The 22,851-nt window shown below is 38.9% G+C and overlaps 1 protein-coding gene across 1 annotated transcript in view; it reads left to right on the top strand.

Annotated features, from left to right (window-relative positions):
- The window catches only part of LRP1B (LDL receptor related protein 1B), a 1,288,869-nt gene that overhangs the window by 826,555 nt on the left and 439,463 nt on the right, over window positions 1-22,851 (top strand). The window contains exons 23-25 of the mRNA XM_045032831.1: window positions 2,198-2,380; window positions 13,738-13,938; window positions 17,740-17,985. Of these exons, the coding sequence (XP_044888766.1) occupies window positions 2,198-2,380; window positions 13,738-13,938; window positions 17,740-17,985 (630 nt within the window). The remainder of the gene's footprint in view (window positions 1-2,197; window positions 2,381-13,737; window positions 13,939-17,739; window positions 17,986-22,851) is intronic.

Below are 22,851 nucleotides of genomic sequence, written 5' to 3'. Positions count from 1 at the left end.
ACTCACAACAATATAGAGAATTATTTTTTAAACTAAACCTTTAGTTTGTAGAGAATCTTAATATTATGTAACTGGAAACTACCTGTATAACTTTTTCAAATGTGTTGGCAATGGCTTTTGTGTCGGAACTGCAAAGAGGAGCTCCCAGTATGCTGGTTTGTGCATAAAGACACTGCAGTGTTGCAGAGTGATTGTGAGTTGTGCTCCTGGCACTTTGCTATGAACCACCAACCATTGCTCCCACATTACTTTGAAGCTCTATGATACCACTGCTTTGAGTGAGGGCAGCCTGAAATTGCCTCAAAGTAACATCACAGAATAACAGTATAAAACTTCAAAGTCACCTGGGAGCAATTTAGCTGGCAGGACCCTGTAACAGCAGAGTTTATATTATTTATTTATTTATTTTATTGGTAGAACATCCTTAGGCAGCCTTGAAGTTTCTTCAGTGTTTAAACAAAATGAACAAGTTGCTTCACTGCAGCATCTTCCTCATGAGTTGTAGGACTTGGGTGACCAGATGTTTCGATTTTATAGGGACAGTCCTGATATTTGAGGCTTTGTTTTATGCAGGTGCCAATTACCCGCCACCCTTTGTCCCAATTTTTCACCCTTGCTATCTGGTCACCCTATGTAGGACAGAGAGACTGCAAAGAAAGAGATTAATCAAAAAGATAACTTCCTATATTAAAAAGAAGTCCAGGGATTTTACTGTCACCAAAACAAGGAAAATAAATGTTTTATAAAATTGACTATGATTGTGGACAAATACTGGTAAAAATTGTTCAAATTATACTTTTCAGTGTCAATCGTGAATGCAGGACTTTTCAAGACATGACTTTAAAATATGCCTTAATACAGTTCAGAGGTTTGGAATACTATAAATAATCTTGGTGGTGATGATTAGGTTAGCAGAGTACAGGTGAGGAATCCAAAAATGTAAAATAAGGCTCCAATCTTGGAAACACACACATGCTTAATGGTAAGCATGTGGCTAATCCAAATGAAGTCTTATCACATAATTACCATGCTTCAATACATATAGGTCTGAATCCTCAACTATACAGAGCTCATGTTCAGCATAGCTGAGTGGGGAAAGGCCAAAATAACTGTCACCTTTTGTACCTTCAAAATCTTTGGAGGCAGCTGAGGGCTGAACTGGCCCAAGGTGCATATTAGAGAAGTTGCATGGCTGTTCTAACTTGTGCCAACTGTAAGCATCGCCTAGGGACCATTCTGCTTGTCCAGCTATGTCAGATCACATTGTTTTTCAATGCCATTCCTAGCAGAACATCTACTAGGCCAATGCAAGATTAAAAGTTAGTGTATAAAACTAGATATGTCAGCTTGCAAGCGAAGGATTTCATTCAGCTGCAGAAGAATCCTCATCTTTCTCATTAAAGCAGCTTTAAATCCCCTTTGGGCAGCTCTAGCTGCGCAAAGGGGACTTAACTATGAGCAGGGATCTGGCCCATTCTCCTGAAAACCAATTGCAAATAAATGCCTGCAAACTTTCTTACTAAATTTAAATGTACTTAAATGTATCCTCTTCTTGGGCTCTGAATTCAGGGTTCCATATTGTACACTTTCTCTAATTGAACAATTTCCATATTTCTTTTCAACGTTTCAGCCACAATTTTCAAAAGTGAGTAGCCTCTGGTATTGGGTGTCCAAAAATTAAGTCACCCAGAATCACTGGATGCATCTGGATATCTTGGCCTTCATTCCCCTGATTACTGTAGAGCTGATTTCACTTTACCATTTACGGTGCGATGAAACAGTTTAGAAATGAAAGGATCAAACAAAGCCCTAAAGCTCATGGTCCCTACAGACTCATTTTACAAACTTGTGGTCCATGCTCATAACATATTTCATAGACTCAGTAACTTTATTTGTTTTAATTAAATTGCTGGTTATATATGCACTCTGTATTTCTCTTTCTCTGACAATAGGTGTAACTTTTTCTTTAGGTATAGGGTGTCATAGAGGAGATATTTGTTTCAGTAAAAAAACAACAACACTGGCTGTTCCTGTTATTCTGCACAAATTGCCAAATTTAACTAAGCAAATGAGACAGTTGTACTGCTGTGTTTTATATAAACTAATTTCTTCATATATACCTGGTAACAGAAAAAACAAACATTGTGAACAGGCTATTCAATAGAGTTAATCTTGTCTCTTGATTATTTTATCTAAGAAACTCCCTCTCCTGGAGGATGCAATGAGAAAGAATTTCAGTGTAACCCTGATGGGAATTGTGTTCCTGTGTTGTGGCGCTGCGATGGAGAAAAGGATTGTGAAGATGGCAGCGATGAAAAGGGCTGTAATGGAACTATACGCTTGTGTGATGAGAGAACCAAGTTTTCCTGCAAGAATACAGGTACATTATTATTGTTTGCTCTGATTCAACTGTTTGTCTTTCTCAAGGCCATTTAAAATAAAACTTTTTTATTATTTGTATGACAGTAGTGTCCACAGTGTGCTACATGCTATACAGACATATATAGTAGGAATACACCGTCCCTATTCTGAAGAAGTTACAATTTAAGAAGTTCAAACTAACAAAATTAAAATCAACAAACAAAACTAAATGGTGAAGGGCTAGTGAAAGGGCTACAACATACACAGAAAAGCGTCAATCCTGCAGAGACATTCAAGTGCTTAAGTATGTGAGTAGTTCTATTAAAGGCCTCAACACACTTCCCTGCATGGCTCCATTAGTGCTGCCTAGATAATGACTTTGGGCACTGTGGAGAGAGATGGGACTGTGCCTAAGATACTCTTCTTTCTAAGTAACTGGGTGCAGAGGGTCAAAGCTGTGGCTCACCCGTCCATCACTCTCCTGGTTCCATGCAGCATTGCTGGCTGGTCACTCAGGGAGAATTATTACTTCATCCCATTAGGGGCTTTAGTAACCTACTGCCCTCAGCCCAACCAGGAGCAACAGAGGAATTGTGTTTTAAGGGGTATCTCAGAGGTAGGATGTACTCTGTGGGGGGTGGTGTGCCTGCATACTTTGCATTACTCAGCACCGCGCCTAGCATTTTCATTCTTTCTGAGCAGATCCTTAATCCTGAACTATCTGTGTTATTGTTCCAGAGGATGATTTTTTTTTTTTGGTTACTAAATCTGCTAGTCTGTTTTAATTATGGTCTTCTGGGGACTGATCTCAGATATATTGATTGAATTGGCAGAGACAAATAGGCTATGGTTAAGTGGAGTATATGCTTATTATTAGGCACAGAGCTGTTTGGTTCTGTTTGAAATGGAGGACTGGGAATAACACAGTCCGCCATTCCACTCAAAGAAACTGATTATAGGTTTCAGTATCTTTTCCCACAGCACTGTGTCTGTTTTGAAATGTTAACATTCTATTGAAATAGCTTAATTGAGATATTTTATTACTTCTGTTGCTGCCAATTAAATGCTCTAAATAAAAGATAAAAATGCTGTGAGCAAGAAAACACTGTGGAAACTACATGGCCGTGGGGTGTTGAGAGATACAACATGTCTTAAACATGCCTGCTGGCCTCAATTAAGCATGTTAAATAAAATGCTGAAAGCAGACAAGGCTGTAAGTAGTTTTTGATCCCATTGCTGGCAGGCACTTCCGTTTTACAAGAAGACATTTTAAACAATAACAAAAGTTATACAGTAATTCACGGTGACGTTACATCTTTTAATTTGTGGATATGATGTAACTCTGATTTGGGAGTCTGCACAATTTATGAATTCTAGATGATGTGTATGAAGTTATTATAAAATACTGTATGTTTTGAATGTCTCTGTGAATTTGGAATTCACCATTTGCTAACATTGCCTTTAGCACAGTAACCATCAGCCTAGGGACAATGAAGAGTCATTAAATTTAACAGCTCTGCTCTGACTGTATGCTCAGGATGGTTCCAGAGTTAGAAAACCAGTGTGACCCTGCACGGGACTGGTGAAGTGGAGAGTGGAAAATTCCCAAACAGGACAGTCAGACAGAGATGATAAAGCAGGGGTTTAAAAAGATCTCATAGGGGGAAGGATTTGGGGGGGCAGGAAGCTTTAGGCAGGAGAGGGGACAGTACAGTCATGGTTTGTATGGGAGTGAGGAGCTGTGATAGTTATGATAATGAACTACAGTCCAATATTTTTAAATTGCTTGTTTTGAATTCCAAGCAGCATCCATAGTTCATATGCTATAAACGCATGAACATTTTTTAAATCAGAGAGCTCTGTTTGAGTGGCTCAGTGTTTCTTGATACTTGGTTTTTTTTAATCTACATCTTAAATTACTAGTCTGGAATAATTCACAAAGTTTCTTCTCCTATATCAGGAGCTCAGTGTACATGAAATAATAGCAGCTCTTAAGCCATCATGAATACAGGATGCCAATAAATAAGTAGTTTTGTTATTCTTTTGTGAAGTCCAATATTACCTATGGCTGATCTGAGGTCATTTTTTATATAAATTTGATTCATATTGTATGTGCAAATGAAAATACCACCACTTTTATATTTATGCTATTTAATCTTGTAGGCCTGGTCTATAGAAGAGAAATTAAACTGATTAAATTCCCTAGGATATTTGTAGAAGACTTTGCATCCATAAACAGAAACATCCCATACAGTCTGCAAAACAGTTCACAGGTGTTCTAATAACCAGTTACAATAGACTATTTTTCAGCAGGCTTACCAGTTAAAGCTTACCTAATTTAATGCCATTGTGGATGTAGAAAAGGTGAAATAGTTCAAATAGTCTTCTCACTACTGTCCTACAATGCACTGATGGCCTTGCTGAATCTCTTAGGATGAACTGCTTCTGAGAGATGAAGTGGGTATTTTGGTACAGAGAGTATTGTGGCTAAATTGTTTAGGATAGCTCTGGTGTGCACAGAGGTAAAATTTAAACTAATTGGACATAGGGGCAGCTCCAGGCACCAGCACAGCAAGTGCGTGCCTGGGGCAGCAAACCGCGGGGGGCAGCCGGCCGGTTGCTGTGAGGGTGGCAGTCAGGCTGCCTTCGGCAGCATTTTTGCGGGAGATCCGCTGGTCCCGCGGCTTTGGCGGCAAGTACACCGAATCCGCATTACCGGCGGCCCTCCCACAGGTGCGCCACTGAAAGCCGCTTGCCTGCCGTGCTTGAAGCGGCAAAATACATAGAGCCACCCCTGATGTGACAGCACTAAACTGTGTGCCTAGACCTGTTCAGTACAACCAATTCAGTTACAAATGGCTTAGATCTCCAGTATAGACAAAATGTTATAGAACTTTGTAGTTCCCTCAACTCTGGTATTAAAAAAAAAAATCCCAAAAGACTAGAACTAAATTTAATTGTTGAGGGTTTTTTTGTTTTTAAATCTTGACTACTATTTTTGAGGAATGAAGGGAGCCTTTTAATATGACTTTTCTATCTTCTATTTTAGGATTTTAAAGGATTCAATTTTAGCTTGGTACTGTTCTCTATTTCTAAGGATTGATTCCATGCAATATGTACTTTCAGTGTTTTATAGAACTCATGTTGTATTAGTTTCATGAGTCTGGACTGTTAATTTCCTCATTTTTTGTATATATAAAACTATAAACACATGAGAAATTTAAATTACTGTATGTGGTATTATGTCACATAGAAAAAATGTGAAGAAAAGTAGCACCTTTTCTGTCATATTTTATCCTGGAACTACTACTACTGACCAAATTATAAACTCCATAAATAGTGTTTTACTGTGAAATTCCTGACTAAAGCTTAATCATACTAATGTGGCTGTAAAGTCTTCAAACAAGCAACAATAAAGAGGCAGTTCAGCCAGTTTAAGTGGATTATTCACAGTGCTAGGAGAACCTCCAAAGATTTGCCTCAGGGAAGTAAGAGCTTCCTAAGTAGCTTGATACCAATACATGGATATCCACTGGGTGTTTGAGGTATGACTCTTCCATTAGCTCTAAAATACTACAAATAATAATACATACTTTTTGTCTGGTAGTGCAGAGCTGATGCTTGCCAGGAGAAAGCACTGATACGCTTTCTTTGGCTTATTCTTAGTCATGATATAAAATTAATGGCTTTCAAGATTACATAAGCAGCAAGTGTATTAAGCAGATGAATGTGTTGTGTGTGTGCGTGCATCAGAGTAAAAAGTTAAATGTAATTCTAGTTCACAGTCCATGCTTTTGCTTGCATTTCCCATCTGAGTAACTACATGCAAATTTTGTAAAATAGAATAAGGAAAATAGATTGACAATGACACAGAATTGAAACTATAGCATGTAAGGAAAAGATATTAAAATCAGGATGGATTGATTTAAATCCAGACAATTTTAAATCGTGATTTTAAATAAACATTTCTATCTGAACTTCAGTTATTTTCTAAAGAAAGATGCAGCCTCATTGGTTAATATAACCATTAAAACGTGTTATTAAAACATGTTGATTTACAACTAATAGAGCCCTTACAATACATTTTGCACATTTTTTTTGCTACCTAAGAGGGTACTTTATGATTATATAAATTTATACAGTATCTCCTCACTTAAAGTCGTCCCGGTTAACGTTGTTTCATTGTTACATTGCTGATCAATTAGAGAATATGCTCATTTAAAGTTGCACAGTGATCTCTTATAACATTGTTTGGCAGCTGCCTGCTTTGTCCACTGCTTGCAGAAAGAGCAGCCTGTGGGAGCTAGCTGGTGGGGGCTTGGAACCAGGGTGGATCGGCAGCCCCCCATCAGGTCCCTGCTCCCCTAAGTTCCCTGTGCGGCAGCCGCCCAGCAGGCTATCAGTTGCCAGCAGTTCAGCTGTCCCTCCCCTCACTGCCATGTGCTGCAACTACCCTCTGCCTTGGAGCTGCTCCTGGGAGTCTCCTGCTTGCTGTGTGGGGGGAGGAAAGACGCGGGGGGCTAATATCAGGGTGTCCCCCTCCCCTCTGCTTACCCCATTCCATAAAGTGTGGGGGAGGGGGAAAGGAGACACGACAGGGCTCAGGACGGAGGTAGTATGCTGGCAGCAGCTGCTGTCTCAACTTCCTGGCTTATTTAAAAAGTCAATCTACTTAGAGTGGTTCAGCGTACTTAAAGGGGCAATGCGCATGTCTCTCTCCCACACACACAGGATGTGTGTGTCTGTTTCTGTCTGCCATACTGTCTCCCCTCCCTCCATTCGTGCTGCCTTGTAAGTATGAGGCTACATTAACAACAATGTGTTAACCCTTGAGGGCTCAGTCGAGTTCTAGTTCATCATTTAGCAGTAAGGCATTCCCTGGGAAATATCCCACCTGCTGACTCAACCAAGCTTCACAATCATCATTGCTGTGTACAGTATTAAATTGTTTGTTTAAAACTTATACTGTGTATACATATTTATAATATAGTCTTTTGTCTGGTGAAAAAAAATTCCCTGGAACTTAACCCCCCATATTTACATTAATTTTTATGGGGAAATTGGATTTGCTTAACATTATTTTGCTTAAAGTCACATTTTTCAGGAACATAACAACAACGTTAAGCGAGCAGTTACTCTACAAATAGAGGAAGCATAAGACATGCCATGCCAGATCCAGTCATTGGTCCATCAAATCCAGTTCCTGTCTCTAGTAGTGTGTAATTTCCTCTGTGCAATGTCTGTCATCCCACCTTATGCATTTAGCCATTTGTACAGTGCTGTACCCAGGGTGGGATCTGAGCAGTTTAAATTATGAATCATGACATTTGAATGCTCTCACTTAACATCTGTAACTGTTTCAGAGTGTTGGTTTTAATCCCACTGCCAATGATCGATTTTTGGCATTGACTTTGGGAACAGGATCAGGCCTGTTGTTACTGGTCATGCAGTTATATACCCTTTTTAAAAAAAAACCTCCAGTAGAACTTTTGGCTTAAAACACAAATATCCCATTTAGAAGTGCTATTGTTTTCTCTGGGTTGTTCCCCTTCAATTTTTTTCCTTAGTTAATCACCTTGCAGACCTCTAAACTTAAAAATAAAATCACCTTGGGGGCATATATTTCCCAAACTTTCACATTTATTTCAAGTGTAAGCTTTACTAGTCTTTCATTTATCATCATGCCTTTTGCTTTCATTGTGGAAATTCATCCAAACTATCTATTGTTTGTACAAGGCATGTTGTACCTCAGGGGTTGAGCAGGACTTTTCCTTCAATAGCTTCTCTCAAATGCTGTTGTGTCTGGCACATGAACTGACAGCAGGGACACTGTCGCTCTTGATGCCATTATAGTAATATGGGGAGAGCGAGCGAGAGCAAAAACATCCTGATCAGAATGCAGAGGAGACAAGAGCTGGATGTGGGGAGGAAGGGGCAGCACAGAGAATCGGTTGGGACAGGTACTTCAGTGGGTGAGACAGGAACTGCCTGGGCAAAGATTACATTACAGACAATACATCTATCTTCATGTGTATAAGAGATATGGAAAACAGTAGATATATGTATATAAATGGGGACAGCTGGGAGACTGGACTGGCTGGTAAGGAGCTTCAGAGGCAGAGAGGAGACTGGTAATGTGGGAACTGAGGCTGGAGCCTGAAGGAAGACACTGCCAAGGAGACTGGGCCTAGGACAGTGCTAGGCTGGGGTGGGGAGAATACAGGGGTGAGGAATCAGGGATGAGAGTTGGGAAAAGGCTACTACAGGGACAAGGACAGGTTGGAGGGGATGGGGGCAGAGGTCTGTGACCGCTAGAGCAATCCTTTCCAGAACCGGGAATTGAGCCCTAAGTTGCTGAATTTCAATGTTCCTTTGGGAGTTAGTAAATATCTAGGAAATTTACTTCCAAAGAGTGTGTCACATCCATTTCTAGTGGCTGATCCACATAGAGAATAACAGCCTACTAGTGCTACCAGTTACTCTTTTTGCTTAAGTGGCAGAGGTCTGTGCAGATGGCCTAAAGATACCTATCCTGCTAATGACCCATGTGAGTCTCAATATGGTTTCACACTTTTTTTTTTCAGTTGGCTTTTTTTTTTTTAAGTTAAAAATATGTCAACATTACAAAGTCAAGTGCTGCTGGCTCTTAATGGTGATTTCCTTTGAGTGCCCAACCTGAAACATGGGCGGGGTGGGGGGGAGGGCGGAAATAGTATGTGATGATGTGATTAAATGAGGCTGAAGTAAAGTTGAACAAGCAACATTAATTCTGGCATTTCCTAACTTCTCAACCATAACATTTTTAATATATATTTTTGTGTATAATTATTATTTATACTACAGTAGTACAAGCGTCCAAACACCCCAGTCAGACTGCGGAACAATCTTTTAGATGGTGATATAGAACACGTTCTTCCTGCGATCTGCAATAATAGTTATCCCATTTGGGAATTGAAATGGCCTCTCCTGCCGTAATAGCCAAGAGGCGCACTTGATGTGCGTGAACAAATGATTACTTTTGGGAAAACCTTTAAATAACAATATTGCTCTCTCCTCCCACCCTCCTTGAAATGAAGTAGCTTAAAATGACTGTATTGAAACAAACAAAGAAGATGACCCAGTGCAGTCATTGATTAAAGCCTGCTCCTGAAGAAGTCAGGGGAGAAAACACTCCCTAATTTCAATGGGAACCTCTAGTGCAGAATGGGAGGACACCAGTGTTTTAGATACTAGAAGAAAACTCTCATCTTGCAATTCAGTAGAAAATACAACCAAAGGCTTCCTATGCGCTGCATACTGATAGACTGAGCAGTATGTAAATGTTAAGTCTCTGTTTAGGATTGCTAATTTTCATAGATAATCAAAACCACTAGAGAATGCGTTTGGATCAAGTTTTCCCACATACCTACGCCTATTATTTGAGAGCTTTTTATTGAGTACATTACAGACAATACATCTATCTTCATGTGTATAAGAGATATGGAAAACAGTAGATATATGTATATAAATTGATGCAGCTCTTATACTAGAAAAGGTGTCTGGAAAATTAAAAAAAAATGTCTCATGCAAGGGCAATAATTTGAAATAATGACATCAATATAGGCATAAATACTTCATTATGTGCCTCATTTAAATCTGGACAGAATTAATTTGTTCACATAAGTATATTCTTTTATTTAAGAAGATATGTCAAACCTATCACAGTTGAAGAGGAATCCTGTGTTATAGAATATATCTTCTTTTCATTAAGATGAAGTCAAGTAAACAGATTTGTTCTGTAAGCGGTTGTATCTATAAAACAAATTGAAGTAGAGGTTAGAGGCTGTACTGGAATCAACATCAATTTACTTTGGGATATGGCCAATTTGCATGGCACAAACATTTTCCATTATTTTCTTTGCTGCTGCTGTCTTTGTGATGGTATTTAAATTCCAGTGTTCTTTTCAAGGTAAAGATGAAGATGGAAGTTCTCTAGAGGCACTTTTGATTGAATGTACGTATTTAAGTTTATGCATACAACTTTGTTTCCTGGTTGCTCTATCTTATTTATTATTTACTTGTGTAACTGTAAGTGAGTAGGTAGAAACAAAGTTGTTCATTTTTTTTGTTTGGAAGGAATAAGGATTACAGCTCCCTTTATTGTCAGTGGAATGATGGCTGTCCTTTGGCCTCCATCTTAGAAGATGCTGAGCATTTCTATGAGGTGCTCAGCACCCTGAACTTCCATTAAAATCAACAGGAATTGAAGGTGCTCAGCACCTTTCAAAAAGTGTTCAGCATCTTCAAGATCCAGCTTCTAATTCTTTGCACTCTATACTGTTACCCCACAGTGAAATATCGCCTTGATAATGTACCTTTTGCCATGCCCTTTTAGGTGTAATTCAGGATTGGTAAGCGTAAATGTTAAATTGCTTAACTGTATCTGTATTTTAATATTTTGGGGTTATTCCTATTTAGTATAGGATGTTCCTGAGTGCTTTATGTGTAGTTTCATAACATTTAAATAGTGGGTCTTCTACCATTTGCACAGGGTCACCCAGGAAGTCTGTAGCAGAGCTGGAAATTGAAGCCAGAAATCCTGAATACCAGTCTGGTGCCTTAATCATAAAACTAACTCTCATTGTATTTCACTATTTATGGTTGTGGTCTTGGCAAAAACACAGAAGATCAGAAAAAAACATGCGCTCAATCAATTCTTTTCAAACCTCAAGAAAGATCAGATTTAGTATAATCCAATTTTAAATGAAAGTATGAACTTGTTCTTATATCATCTGAATTAGTTTGCCTCTGCCTAATATACAGTGTGGTATACATTCATACAGTACTGTGCTGTAAGTTGATGAGCAGAAAACACCAGCTAAGAAAGTAAAATAATGGCCAAACTACAGTTCAATCCAAAGTCCTTTCCCCAAGGCCAGCTTTATTATCACGAAAGGATTTTAAACGAGCAAAACACTTGATCTCAGCCATCAAAGGCCATTCTAGTTTTCAGCAAACTGGGGGGAGAGGACATAACCTTCTGTCTGGGTAACCTTTCCTGATTATTGTGTGGGCCTCTTGCCACATCCCCAGGGACATTGTCTCAAGCCTTATCTTCTTGAGATTGAGCCAGGAGTATTTCTTTATATAGCTTCCAACAGGTAGTCCCATGATATTTAGTCAGCTGACCCATTTCCGTCATGTGCCCTTTCTGAAGACTACAATTCCCAACAATGAGCAGCTTTAAAGGAGCTATGTCCCTGTAACAGATGTGCTGCCTGCTCTTGCAGACCAGTGCTCTGTTACACTTACATTGTTAAAACTTTTGACTGTTAAAAATATTTTATCTGAAAATACAAACTGATAATGAGACATATTTAAAATATTTGGGGCCAGAGATGGGAGGCGCCTGCTCCCCTCTCCCATCACCTCTGCATGACTAATCTATGTCCTGTGGTGGGGATAGAGGGAGAGGAGTTTCCTGGGAAGGAGGAACTTGGGATGGTGGCATTGTCTCAATAAAGAACTAAAATTCTAAAGCACATTACCAGTTGTAATGCTTGTCTAACTAGCATAGGCACCATTAAAAGGAGATTGAAATGTGCTGATGAATAGTTGGAGACAGTGGCATCAAAGCTTGATGGCAATTGTCACTGTGTGTCAACAATTGTGGGGAATCTGTTTTGGGATGGATTTGTATAGATGTGGGTTTTTACCAAAGTGACTCCACTTCCACACCCATATACCTCTGAGAGGTTACAAACCCTGTCTCTATCAGTAGGCAATGCTGCAACTGTAACATTTCTAACATAAAGGTGTAGCATAAACTGGAGTAATGTTTTTCTTTGTGTAGTTATTTCCAGTGCAGGAAATGAGTTGGACATTGCCTATTTAAAACATTGTGAAAGTGTTTCATCTGCTAGATATGTTTCATTTTGTAGCTTTTATTTTTATTTAAAGTTAATTTCAGTGATGTCACCCCATTGAGGGTTTGACTCTGGCAGCTACAGTCTCAAGTTCAGCAGTTATCTCTGCTTGCCTTAGATCTAGAGCTCATAGGAACACGTGAAACCATAGGCCAGTAACACATACAATCATGAGAACAAGGTTTACTATCTTTTATCATTTTTATTACGGTTACCAACAAAGTTATGAATGTCACAGCATATACAACTCCTTGATATATCTATCCAGTTACAGCTACATACATATTCTCATTGTCCTAGATAGTGTTAGAGTCTGATGGCTCTCTCGTGGTTTGACCATCAGTACAGGGATGGTTCCTGCTGGAGTTCTTCCATAGGAAGCTCAATTTTCCAGCTTTGGTCACTCCCTTTTTTATAATGTGATTCTGGCTATACTTATGTTCTGCACATGGAAGTGTCAACCCTCTTTTTTCCCTTATTGGTCTGTGTCCCCTAGAAATGTAAGGGATCCCAAATGCTAGAGGTTGTATAGGTTCTCTTTATTCTCATTAGCATTGATGCACAACTTGTATCCTGTGTTAAGGCACATGTTGGAAACAGATGTACCTCTATAGCATTTTTATTATTTAAAATTAATCTTCCAGCTATTTTTTCACAATATTACCATTTGGTACCGCTTTTCTCATAATCTTAGGGCATCGGGTTATTATTTGGTCACTAACTTATGTCAGCATTTCTTATCTCCAACGCCTAAACTAGGTAAGCTAGAATCTGGAAGGCTTCAACCTACAGGTCTTGTGTTTCAGCCTTTCTGACTTAGACATCTAATAAATTATCAATCTAAATGCTGATTAATTTTATACTTCTATAATCCTACAATTTAACTCTATTTAACATACAATTATTATATATATATCATGACATGTTAATTAATCATAACATCACACAATACATGGATAATAAACTAAAATCTTTGGCTGAAATGTAAAGCATGATTATGCTTTGGCATTACATGGAAACATATTGTATATAATTAATAGAGTACTTTTGTTCATGGTAGCTACTGGTTTAAGTCAGTGTCAGATTGGGACCTTGCTTTTACTAGGAGTGGGTAGGGATGGAGAGAAAAGAAAATGGGGAGGAAAGCAGAAGAAACATTGCAACAATTTTGGGCAACCTATAAAACTGTAAATCAGTATATTTTACTTAGGTTGCATAGTTGCCTGCATGCAGTTTTATTGAACATAGAACCTATTAGGTTTGACATTGGTCAAGAAATTAAGGCTGCCTATTTAGATGCAGATATCTTAAAATACAAAGCTGAGCTTGTTTACATCATTTCTGTTAATTTAGAAAGAGAGACCATTAATGCTAAAATATAACACAACAATAGATTTCTCTGTAATGTTACCAGAGGTTTTCCTATGTTTATTTTCAATCTGATTTCTTGTGTTTGTCTCTTTTCTCCAAGGGAGATGCATTAGCAAAGCGTGGCTATGTGATGGAGATATTGATTGTGACGATCAGTCTGATGAGGATAATTGCGAGAGCTATATGTGTGGACCACCAAAATATCCTTGTGCTAATGATACCTCCATCTGCCTACAGCCTGAGAAGCTCTGTAATGGGAGAAGAGATTGTCCTGATGGATCTGATGAAGGCGACCTTTGTGGTATTTTATTTTTAGGCACACTCACATCTATAAAGAATTCAAAATGATTTTGTTTCCCTAATACCACTTGATATTTTCTGTTCCTATCTTCCCTTTCTAAAGAATCTTATGTTAGCAGGGTATTTACATGTTCTCACAAGTAATTTGTGCATTTTATTATAATGTCCATGTTGTGCTTGAAATTCTATCAAACCTCTCCAAAATGAAGCATGGTGAACAACATAGGTTCTCTAATCTAAGAACCTATCTTTTAACCTCTTAAAACCATCCCTTACAAGGTACATGGTTGTAGCCATAAGCAGTTGAAAAGATCTCTTACACATATAAGAACCCCTGTACTTACATGTGCCTATAATACTGTCAGACTACACAAACTTAACCACTGTTGAATTAGGTCACTACTTAGATGAGAAGGTGTTTTTTTTCCTCCTCAGAAACACATTAGTATGCTGCAAAAATGTGGTGTGTGGGTTTTTTTATTATTCCAAAGGTGTCATTCTTCCTTCTGAGTCAGTACTGAAGATTTGCCATAGCATGTTATTAAGATGCACTGTGCTCATCCTTTAGATGAAATGCAAAAAGAGGACTGTTCTGACAGAGCATACTCTATCATGCTGTCCAATATTATCTCATTGTTTCCTTGTACTCCGCCATTAGTCTTTCTGTATCCATCTGTTCGGTCTTATTTTTTACTTAGAGTGTAAACTTTTGAGGCAGGGACTGCCTTTTTGTTCAGTGTTTGTACAGTGCCCAGCATAATGATGTCCTGTTCTGTGACTGGGGCTTCTGGGCAATACTGTAATATATATAATAAATAATGAAATGGCTGAAACATAGGAAAGGAGAGGTGATTAGAAGAGTAGAGGTTTTTATATCCTCAGGTATACAACTCCTTGTTAATGGGAAATGTGCTCTAGTAAAGTTTCTTTGGCTTGAGAGACAAGGCACGTGATGCTCTCATTAACCCCCAGCCAATAGTTAACCCTTTAGGTCCCATATACGCTGCCAGAGCACCACATAAGAGTCAGGATCAGTCCCCATATATTTATTATATTGCTGAATTTAATAAACCACGCATAGCACTTTTTATAGACTTCAATTTGGCCTTCGATTCAGTGCATTGAGCAAGGTTGGGGGATCTGATGAGGCAACCAGGAAGTTTGTCGGATCTAGAAAGGTAGTGTCATTGACAGAAGAGCTCTATAATGGAATAGAAATCTGTGTTTGAGTCAATGGCAGTTTCACGGTATGGTTTCCTATCTCCACGGGAGTTTGACAAAGCAGCACTCTGCCCCATCGTTGGTCAGTATTGGCATTAATTAATTGATAGGTAAGCTTGAGGAAGCCGCTGTCGGAGGCTTTGAGCAGAACACCATTCTGCTTTGAGATCTCTAATATGCTGATGACACTTTGTTGTTGACTCAGTCTGGTGAATTGCTGAAGCTGATGGCTGATCTAGTAGGGCAAAAAGCAACAGACTTTGGACCTTATGAATCTGGATAAAACTAAGTCCCTGACTATTACCATCGAACAGCCTCCAGCGCTAGATTACAGCCAACTCACTATTTACTTGTCTGGACAGGACTTTGAGCAGGTGGCAACTGTCAAATATTTGGGCAGCATCATAGACCATGCGAGAAGTTGCTTGAAAGATGTGGACACCCATATAGCAGCAGCTGCTGCCAGGTTTCAGGCATGCTTCAGTGGCCTCGGTGGGGATGTCATGACATCAGACTTGCCAAAAAGCTGTGGATCTATAGAACCACAATTATACCAACTCTGTTGTATGGCAGTAAAACATGGGTCCCAAGGAAGGCCAAAGAACACTGGATTTGCATTTTCGATTCATCATCTTCATCTGCTGTTCCAGATCAAGGGTCATGACAGGAACAGAAATGAAGATATTTGAAGCCAAACCCAGCAACCACCTCTATCAGCACTAGTTTCAGCAGTTTGCTGGGTATGGACATATTATTAGAACAGATGATCAACAAATTCTGAATCATTTACCAAGGAATACCGCTACAGAGATCAAGCTTTGGTGGTGCGATAAGATTGCCAGTGATAGAGATAACTGACATAAACATAGCCAGACCACCTTAGGCACCAAGGCAGAGATTGATCCAGGTGGCATTTGGACTGCAAAGAGGCCTTATCTCTTCGGAATTTTCTGTGATGAAGATAATGATAAGAAGTTATTTGACAACAGTGGTTTACTACTCATTTACTAATTAACATTAGGGTAATTATGACTGTTGCCTTAAAGTGTTAATATGCATTTCAGGATATTGGCAGCACCCTTGCCTATCAGTATTATTTTAATTAATTTTTGCCCTTTTTTCCCCATCACTGAGAACCTTGAAGTCTGGAAAAATAAAAGGACCCTAAGAAGAAAGGGAACTGCTTTAAAAAAATCACAAGGGAAACTGTTCTATAGAAGGACTGCTGGATTGTATACCCTTCTTTGTGCAGACGTAAAATTCAGTTTTAGAGATATATGTGAATCAGAATAGCTAAGAGGCATGAATAAATTAGAAGATTCAGAAGAAAATCTAGCTTCCAGTAAATAAATGCATTAGTGCACCTGCCCTGTACTCCCAAAATTCACATTGACATTAGTACTTATAGGAAATGCAGGACTAGCTCCTTAATGTTCTTTAGTGTTTGTTTTCACAGCATGCTTTAAAAAAAGAAAATAAAATGGAGAACTAGGTCCTGAATTTCCTTTCACACCAGCTTCTTTGACACCACAGGGACGCACAAATGTAACTGAGAGCAGACTCAGAATCTGTTGGGGAAAAGCATAGCCTTTGCCTCCTCATCCCAGAGACCCTCCATGCATAGGTTTAGGAAATACAAGAAACCTCAAGACACAGAAGACTCAGGGAACAGAAGGAAAAAGGAATTGAAGCCTCAGATTGCTGAAGGAATAAGGCACTTTGACACAGAGCCAAGTGTGCTGAGACACTGAATGCATTCCAAGACATATTTGGGGTTACTGTGCACTGGTTAGGAACAGAAAAGAATATCACTGAGCTAAATAGCCTTTAGCCAATTTAAACAAAATCCAAACGTGAAGATATGAAATGTACAGTTAGGGCAACCAAACAAACTTTACCTCTCTCCTGTAATAACACCATACAATACATGCAATTACAATGAACACATTTTAGTGTTTGTAGTTCCAGTTTAGGTTAGACACATAGTGTTTCCCCCCCACTCCTTTCCTCGTGGTGTCACTGCAGGGCAGAATTTGGACACTGAATGCTTATTTTGGAGAGAATTACAACATCCCTGTAAATGTATTTTACTCTGAAATATACTATCAACCTTAAATATACAGTCCTATCTTCATGTAGCTTTTGTCTGAAAATTCCATTGTTCTTTTTACCAATTGTTTTAAAAAACCAATACGTGAATAGTAAACAAGAAGTCCAAAGAATGATAGCATTATGTAAACGAGAAAAGAAGTGTACCATCCAGTAAATACAAAGTGTACTGAATACATGAATGGTAAAATACCTTTGATAATCTGTCAAAATTTATAATATATATTGTAGTTCTACAATGCTAAAAACTTGCTATCCTGTAACAGTAATGCAACCTCAGATGTGTGCAAATTGAATGCACTACTTTTCTGTATAAGTATTCCAAACAAATAGTTGTTCAGCCAGATTTAAATTCATTTTGTGATTACTAGAGGTTTTTAATTTCTTTTATTACCAAGAAGCTCTTAAAAAGTGTAATATAATACAGCTGATATCGTTTGCAATTCTTAATGTTCTTTTCCTGTTATTTCAGATGAATGTTCGCTTAACAATGGTGGATGTAGCCACCAGTGTTCTGTAGTTCCTGGAAGAAGAATTGTGTGTTCCTGCCCTCCAGGACTTTATCTAAATCCAGACAACAAAACCTGTGAAATTGTGGATTACTGTACCAAACATTTTAAGTGTAGTCAAGTGTGTGAACAGCACAAACATAGTGTCAAGTGCTCCTGTTATGAAGGCTGGAAGATCAATAATGATGGTGAAAGTTGCACTAGTATTGGTAAGCTGAGATTTAGAGCTTCTTCACTATTTTAGGGTTCCTTATTCCTTCTAATAGTAAGTGTAAAACCAAGTAAAATAAGATTAAATGATTGACTGAATGTCAGCTCCTGGGATCTGAGATCCACTGTCCTTCCACTTTGAACCTCGGTAGAGGAGAGAGTCAGGACCATAACTTTTAATGGATGGTGTCATCACTTCCATGGGAATAGAATCATCATAATAATTGTGTTATTTATTATGTGCACTGAAGTAGTGCCCAGAGGCCCAAATCAGGAGAATAAGGGCCCCAGTGTCCTAGGTGCAATATAAATTATAGAAAGACAGCCCCTGCCCCTGCCTAGGGGAGCTTGGATATAAATGAAAGCTACTGGGTTACCTACAGCAGTCTCAGCCTCTCCAGACTAATGTACCCCTTTCCAAAATCTGATTTATCTTGCATACCCCAACTTTCACCTCACTTAAAACCTACTTGCTTACAAAACTATAAAACTACAGAAGTGTCACAGCTTACTTTCTCATTTTTACTGTGTAATTATAAAATAAACTGATTGGAATATAAATTGTATAGTTACCTTTCATTGTATAGTATATAGAGCAGTATAAACAAGTCTTTGTATAACATTTTAGTTTGCACTGACTTTGCTAGTGTTTTTTATGTAGCCTGTTGTAAAAGTAGGCAGATATCTAGATGGGTTGATGTACCCCCGGAAGACCTCTGCATACCCTCAAGGATACGCATACCCCTTGTTAAGAACCACTGTCCTAGAGCTTCCACCTGCCATTAGAGGATTGTTCCTTGCAGTTATTTTTTTAATATTTTTGTCAACTCTGATTTTAAATATCTCAAACTATAGTGCTTCACCAATTCTTTTGGGTGACTGTTTCACAGTTCATCAGATTTCACCATTAAGAAATTCTTCCAGTCGTTCACCTTTTTCTCACATTCATGCCATGGACCGTTTTTGAACCAATGAGCTAGAAATGAAAGCTTGTGTATCACATTATCAATCACCTGAGATATTTCATTAATATCCAGTTTAGATATTTTGTAAATGACCTATTCTAAACCATCTAATTTGACAGTAGCTGAGCTAATTCAAACATTTCATTACATCTCCTTTACAGTTATGGTGCAGTCACAATTTAGTTCCAATTAACAGCATGCCAAAGTACAAATTACACCTTATCAAAATAATTATTTTTTAGTTCTTCTAAAATAATGAATTAAGATTAAAATGTATTCAGTAGAACTCAAATCAAAGAGTTCATTGCAACTCCCATTGTATTAGATAATTCTCATTGAGTTTTCTTCAAATTCAGTAGGAGTTTGTTTGCTTATTCCAAAGTAGAATTTGATATGAGCTCTTTGATTTATTCCAGATTATTCCCACTGTTATCTCTTAGTCGACTTTTCTGGGTCATCTTCTAAATTTCTGCTACCTTTTCTATTAGTTACAGTTCATTTGTCTTACCTTTCAAATCACGCAGAGACCACCTGAGCACCATCCACAATGGAAAAATCATTTTGAGGCATTCATTTTAATCTTTTTTTCCCCCATTCCACTGACCAATTTAAAGATGTTTACTACTACAATGTGAGATCAGGAATATATATTCTTTTTCAAGGAATGTCCCTGTGGGTGCTCCACTTTAGGAGAATCTGCTCCCTTGTGCTTGTAATTGGAGAATTTCAGGAACGGTGCCTGGTTGGGTCACACAGGTGCTGTTCCCATCTTGCGCCGCTTCTGGCGGTTACATGGTGCTGTGCGACCAACCTCCCTTCAGTTCCTTCTCTACTGCCATTGGCTTGAAATAGAGCAATGGGCAGCACCTCTCAGTATTATCTTTAGCTTAACTTTTATCTTTTGAGTATTAGTTTTTAGAACTTAGTTGGTTAAATAGTTAACTACCCTACCTCTTTCTTACCTGTGCCAATACTGGAGTTCATCGGGGCCTACCTCAACTCTCTGGCTACAGCCTCTCGGCCCAGTCACAGATTTACCTCTCTAGTCACCCTAATCACTATAATGCAAGCCAGCCCACAGACATCGGCCAGGACCTGCCTCCAACTGTTAGGCCATATGTCAGCAACGGCATTTAAACTTAAGAAATTGAGTCTCTCTCAGTGAGCTTGATCAGAGTACACCTCGTAGCAATCACAGCATTCCACCACAAAGTGATCAAGTTCTCGATCTTCACCCACCCAACCACTAAACGCTTTCTCAAGGGTCTTCACAACCTTTACCCCAAAATACAAGCCCCTACTCCATTATGGGAACTCAATCTGGTGCTGTGATGCCTTACTCAGTGTCCTTTTGAGCCATTAGCATCATGTTCACTTCTCCACCTCTTGGTGAAGGTGGCCTTGCTTGTCACTATCACATCCCCCAACGAGTAGAAGAACTGGGGGGCTTCATGACACACCCTCCATACACAATATTTTTCAAAAACAAAGTGACCCTAAGACTACATCCCAAATTCTTATCTAAAGTAGTTTCCTCATTCCATTTGAATCAACCCACCTATCTCCCATCGTTCTACCCCAAGCCCTTTGGGAATAAATACATACAGTGCTCTAGCATTTTACATTGAGAGGACAAAGTCTTTCAGAAAGTCACCAAAGTTATTTCTTTCCATCATGGAACTATCTAACTAACTATCTAACATCTTATCCAAACACAAGTTGTCTAAATGGATATCCAGCTGCACTCACCTATGTTATCACCATCAACAGTTACAACCCCCATTAGGGACTGCACACACGTGCACTCTCTGCCTTGATAGCCTTCCTCAACAATGTGCCCATTGTGGACAACTGCAAAGCCGCAACCTGGGCTTTAGCTCATACATTCACACAGCATTATGCCACAGAGCAGCTCTCGACATCAGATGATCTATTTGGGTTTATGGTTTTCTCAACTACCATGACTGCTCTCCGACGGTCCTCCATTCCACCAAGTGGCACCACTCTACAATCACCTAAAGTTGAGCACCCATAGGGACAATCCTGGAAGAACCTCAGTTACTGCATAGGGTAATTAACCTTCTCTTACTCAGGCACTTTTTAGGTATGCAGATGCTAGAATCTCAAAGAGTGAATCTGTGACATGTCATGTTCAAGTGGTTTTGTATATTTGAACCATTTCATTACTCTCTGTTGCAACTTTTTTGTAAGGATACTTAGCCTTATTTCCAAATGACACTGAATCTACTATAATTATTTCTGTTATAAGCATTGATCTTTTTAATATGCAAAATTAATATAGTGTTAAAGAAGCAAATGTCAGTGATTTCAGGAAAAACAGCTTTCAAAAAAGATTGCATTAAAACTACAGCAACAACATTTGAAAGTTATAATTGAATTTAAAACAAATAAATACCATCAAATGTTGAAAATAAGGAAATGCCCAGAAAAGTTAGTCTAAACATTTTTTTACCGACTCCTTACCCCATCAAAGTTTCTCCCAGATAAGGTCATTTTAAATCTCTATTTGATTCACCCACACAGTTTTTGATGAGGATTTACAATAGTGGTGTCTTTAGTGTGGGTTCATGGATTTATTTGCACCCCAGAAATCATTAATCCAAGGGTGGAGAACTAGGCAAACATACACTTCTCTCGACCTGGTGTGAAGGGGACTCCTTGGTGGCAGGGGTTGGAGAGTAAGCCCACTGCATACTTACTCTGCAGCAGCAGCTCCTGTCCTGCGGGGCAGGGCCCAGCTTCCTACTCTGAGCACTGTGACCCAGTTCACAGGGTTGCAGCACCACTCAGGTTTGGCCTGGCCACCCTTCCATGGTGGCCAGGGCAAATTTGAGTGAGTAGTATTACAAACTGGCAGCCAGGCCAATCCTGAGTGGCACTTCACAACCCTTCCTGCACGCGCGCGCGCACACACACACACACACACGCGCACACACACACACACACACACACACACGTTCCCCAGGATTAGGGTTGAGGTGCTGGGCCTGAGGTGCTGGGCCCCCTCAACCGTTTAGTGTAGTGCACCCATTGACTTTTGAGGCTGTATCTGCCCTTGATTTACAATCTTAAACTCATGTGCACATAGATTTTAGTCAAGGAAAATAATGTCAGGTATGACCCTTGGCATTTTAGAATTATTAAGTCAATGGAATTGCTGTGGTTTGCACTGGTCCACTTTTGGCTCTTTTCATTTTTAAAAAACAAAAACAAAAATTGTAATCAACCTAATATTACTTCAAATGACTGAGTATGTTCAAACAACATTTTGGCATTGTGGTAAGCCACATAAACTGGGCCAAATTTTAGTTTAATTTAAAAGTGTCTAAACCTATTGGCTCCATTAGGAATGCATGAGTACTGACTTTCCTGGAGTTGTGTCCATTTACAGCAGGGTTAAAACTGGTGTTGTGAGAATAAACCTCACCTACATCATAAAACTTCCTCTCATCTCACTCTAATTGCACACATTGGGGCAAACTTATTCCTAGCATAATTGCATTGGTTTACATTGTCTTGAAATGGGGAGGAGATTGGTCCATTGTACTAGAGAGCTAGCTACTAATCAGGTTTCCAATGAAAATGAAATTGTTGTGAGGGGAATTATTACTCTGATCTGAAACTAAGTTTGTACCATATAGAATATCACTTTGTGGTATTCAGTCAAACATTTCAATAGCACATAGTATTAATAATACTTAAGATAATGATATAGCACTTTACTTTTCAAAAAACTGTACATTTACCTATCTACCAGAAACCTAATATGAATAGTACAAATGTGTTAACTCAGTTCAGTACATTACTCATGGTCAGGGTACTAGGTGGGTGAGAGTTTAATGCCTGTCAGTGGATGTTTCCCAGAGAAATATCCTGAAA

This window comes from Mauremys mutica, chromosome 10 (genome assembly GCF_020497125.1).
Source record: "Mauremys mutica isolate MM-2020 ecotype Southern chromosome 10, ASM2049712v1, whole genome shotgun sequence".
Lineage (NCBI taxonomy): Eukaryota > Metazoa > Chordata > Testudines > Geoemydidae > Mauremys > Mauremys mutica.
This window is presented reverse-complemented; position numbering and strand designations above follow the sequence as displayed.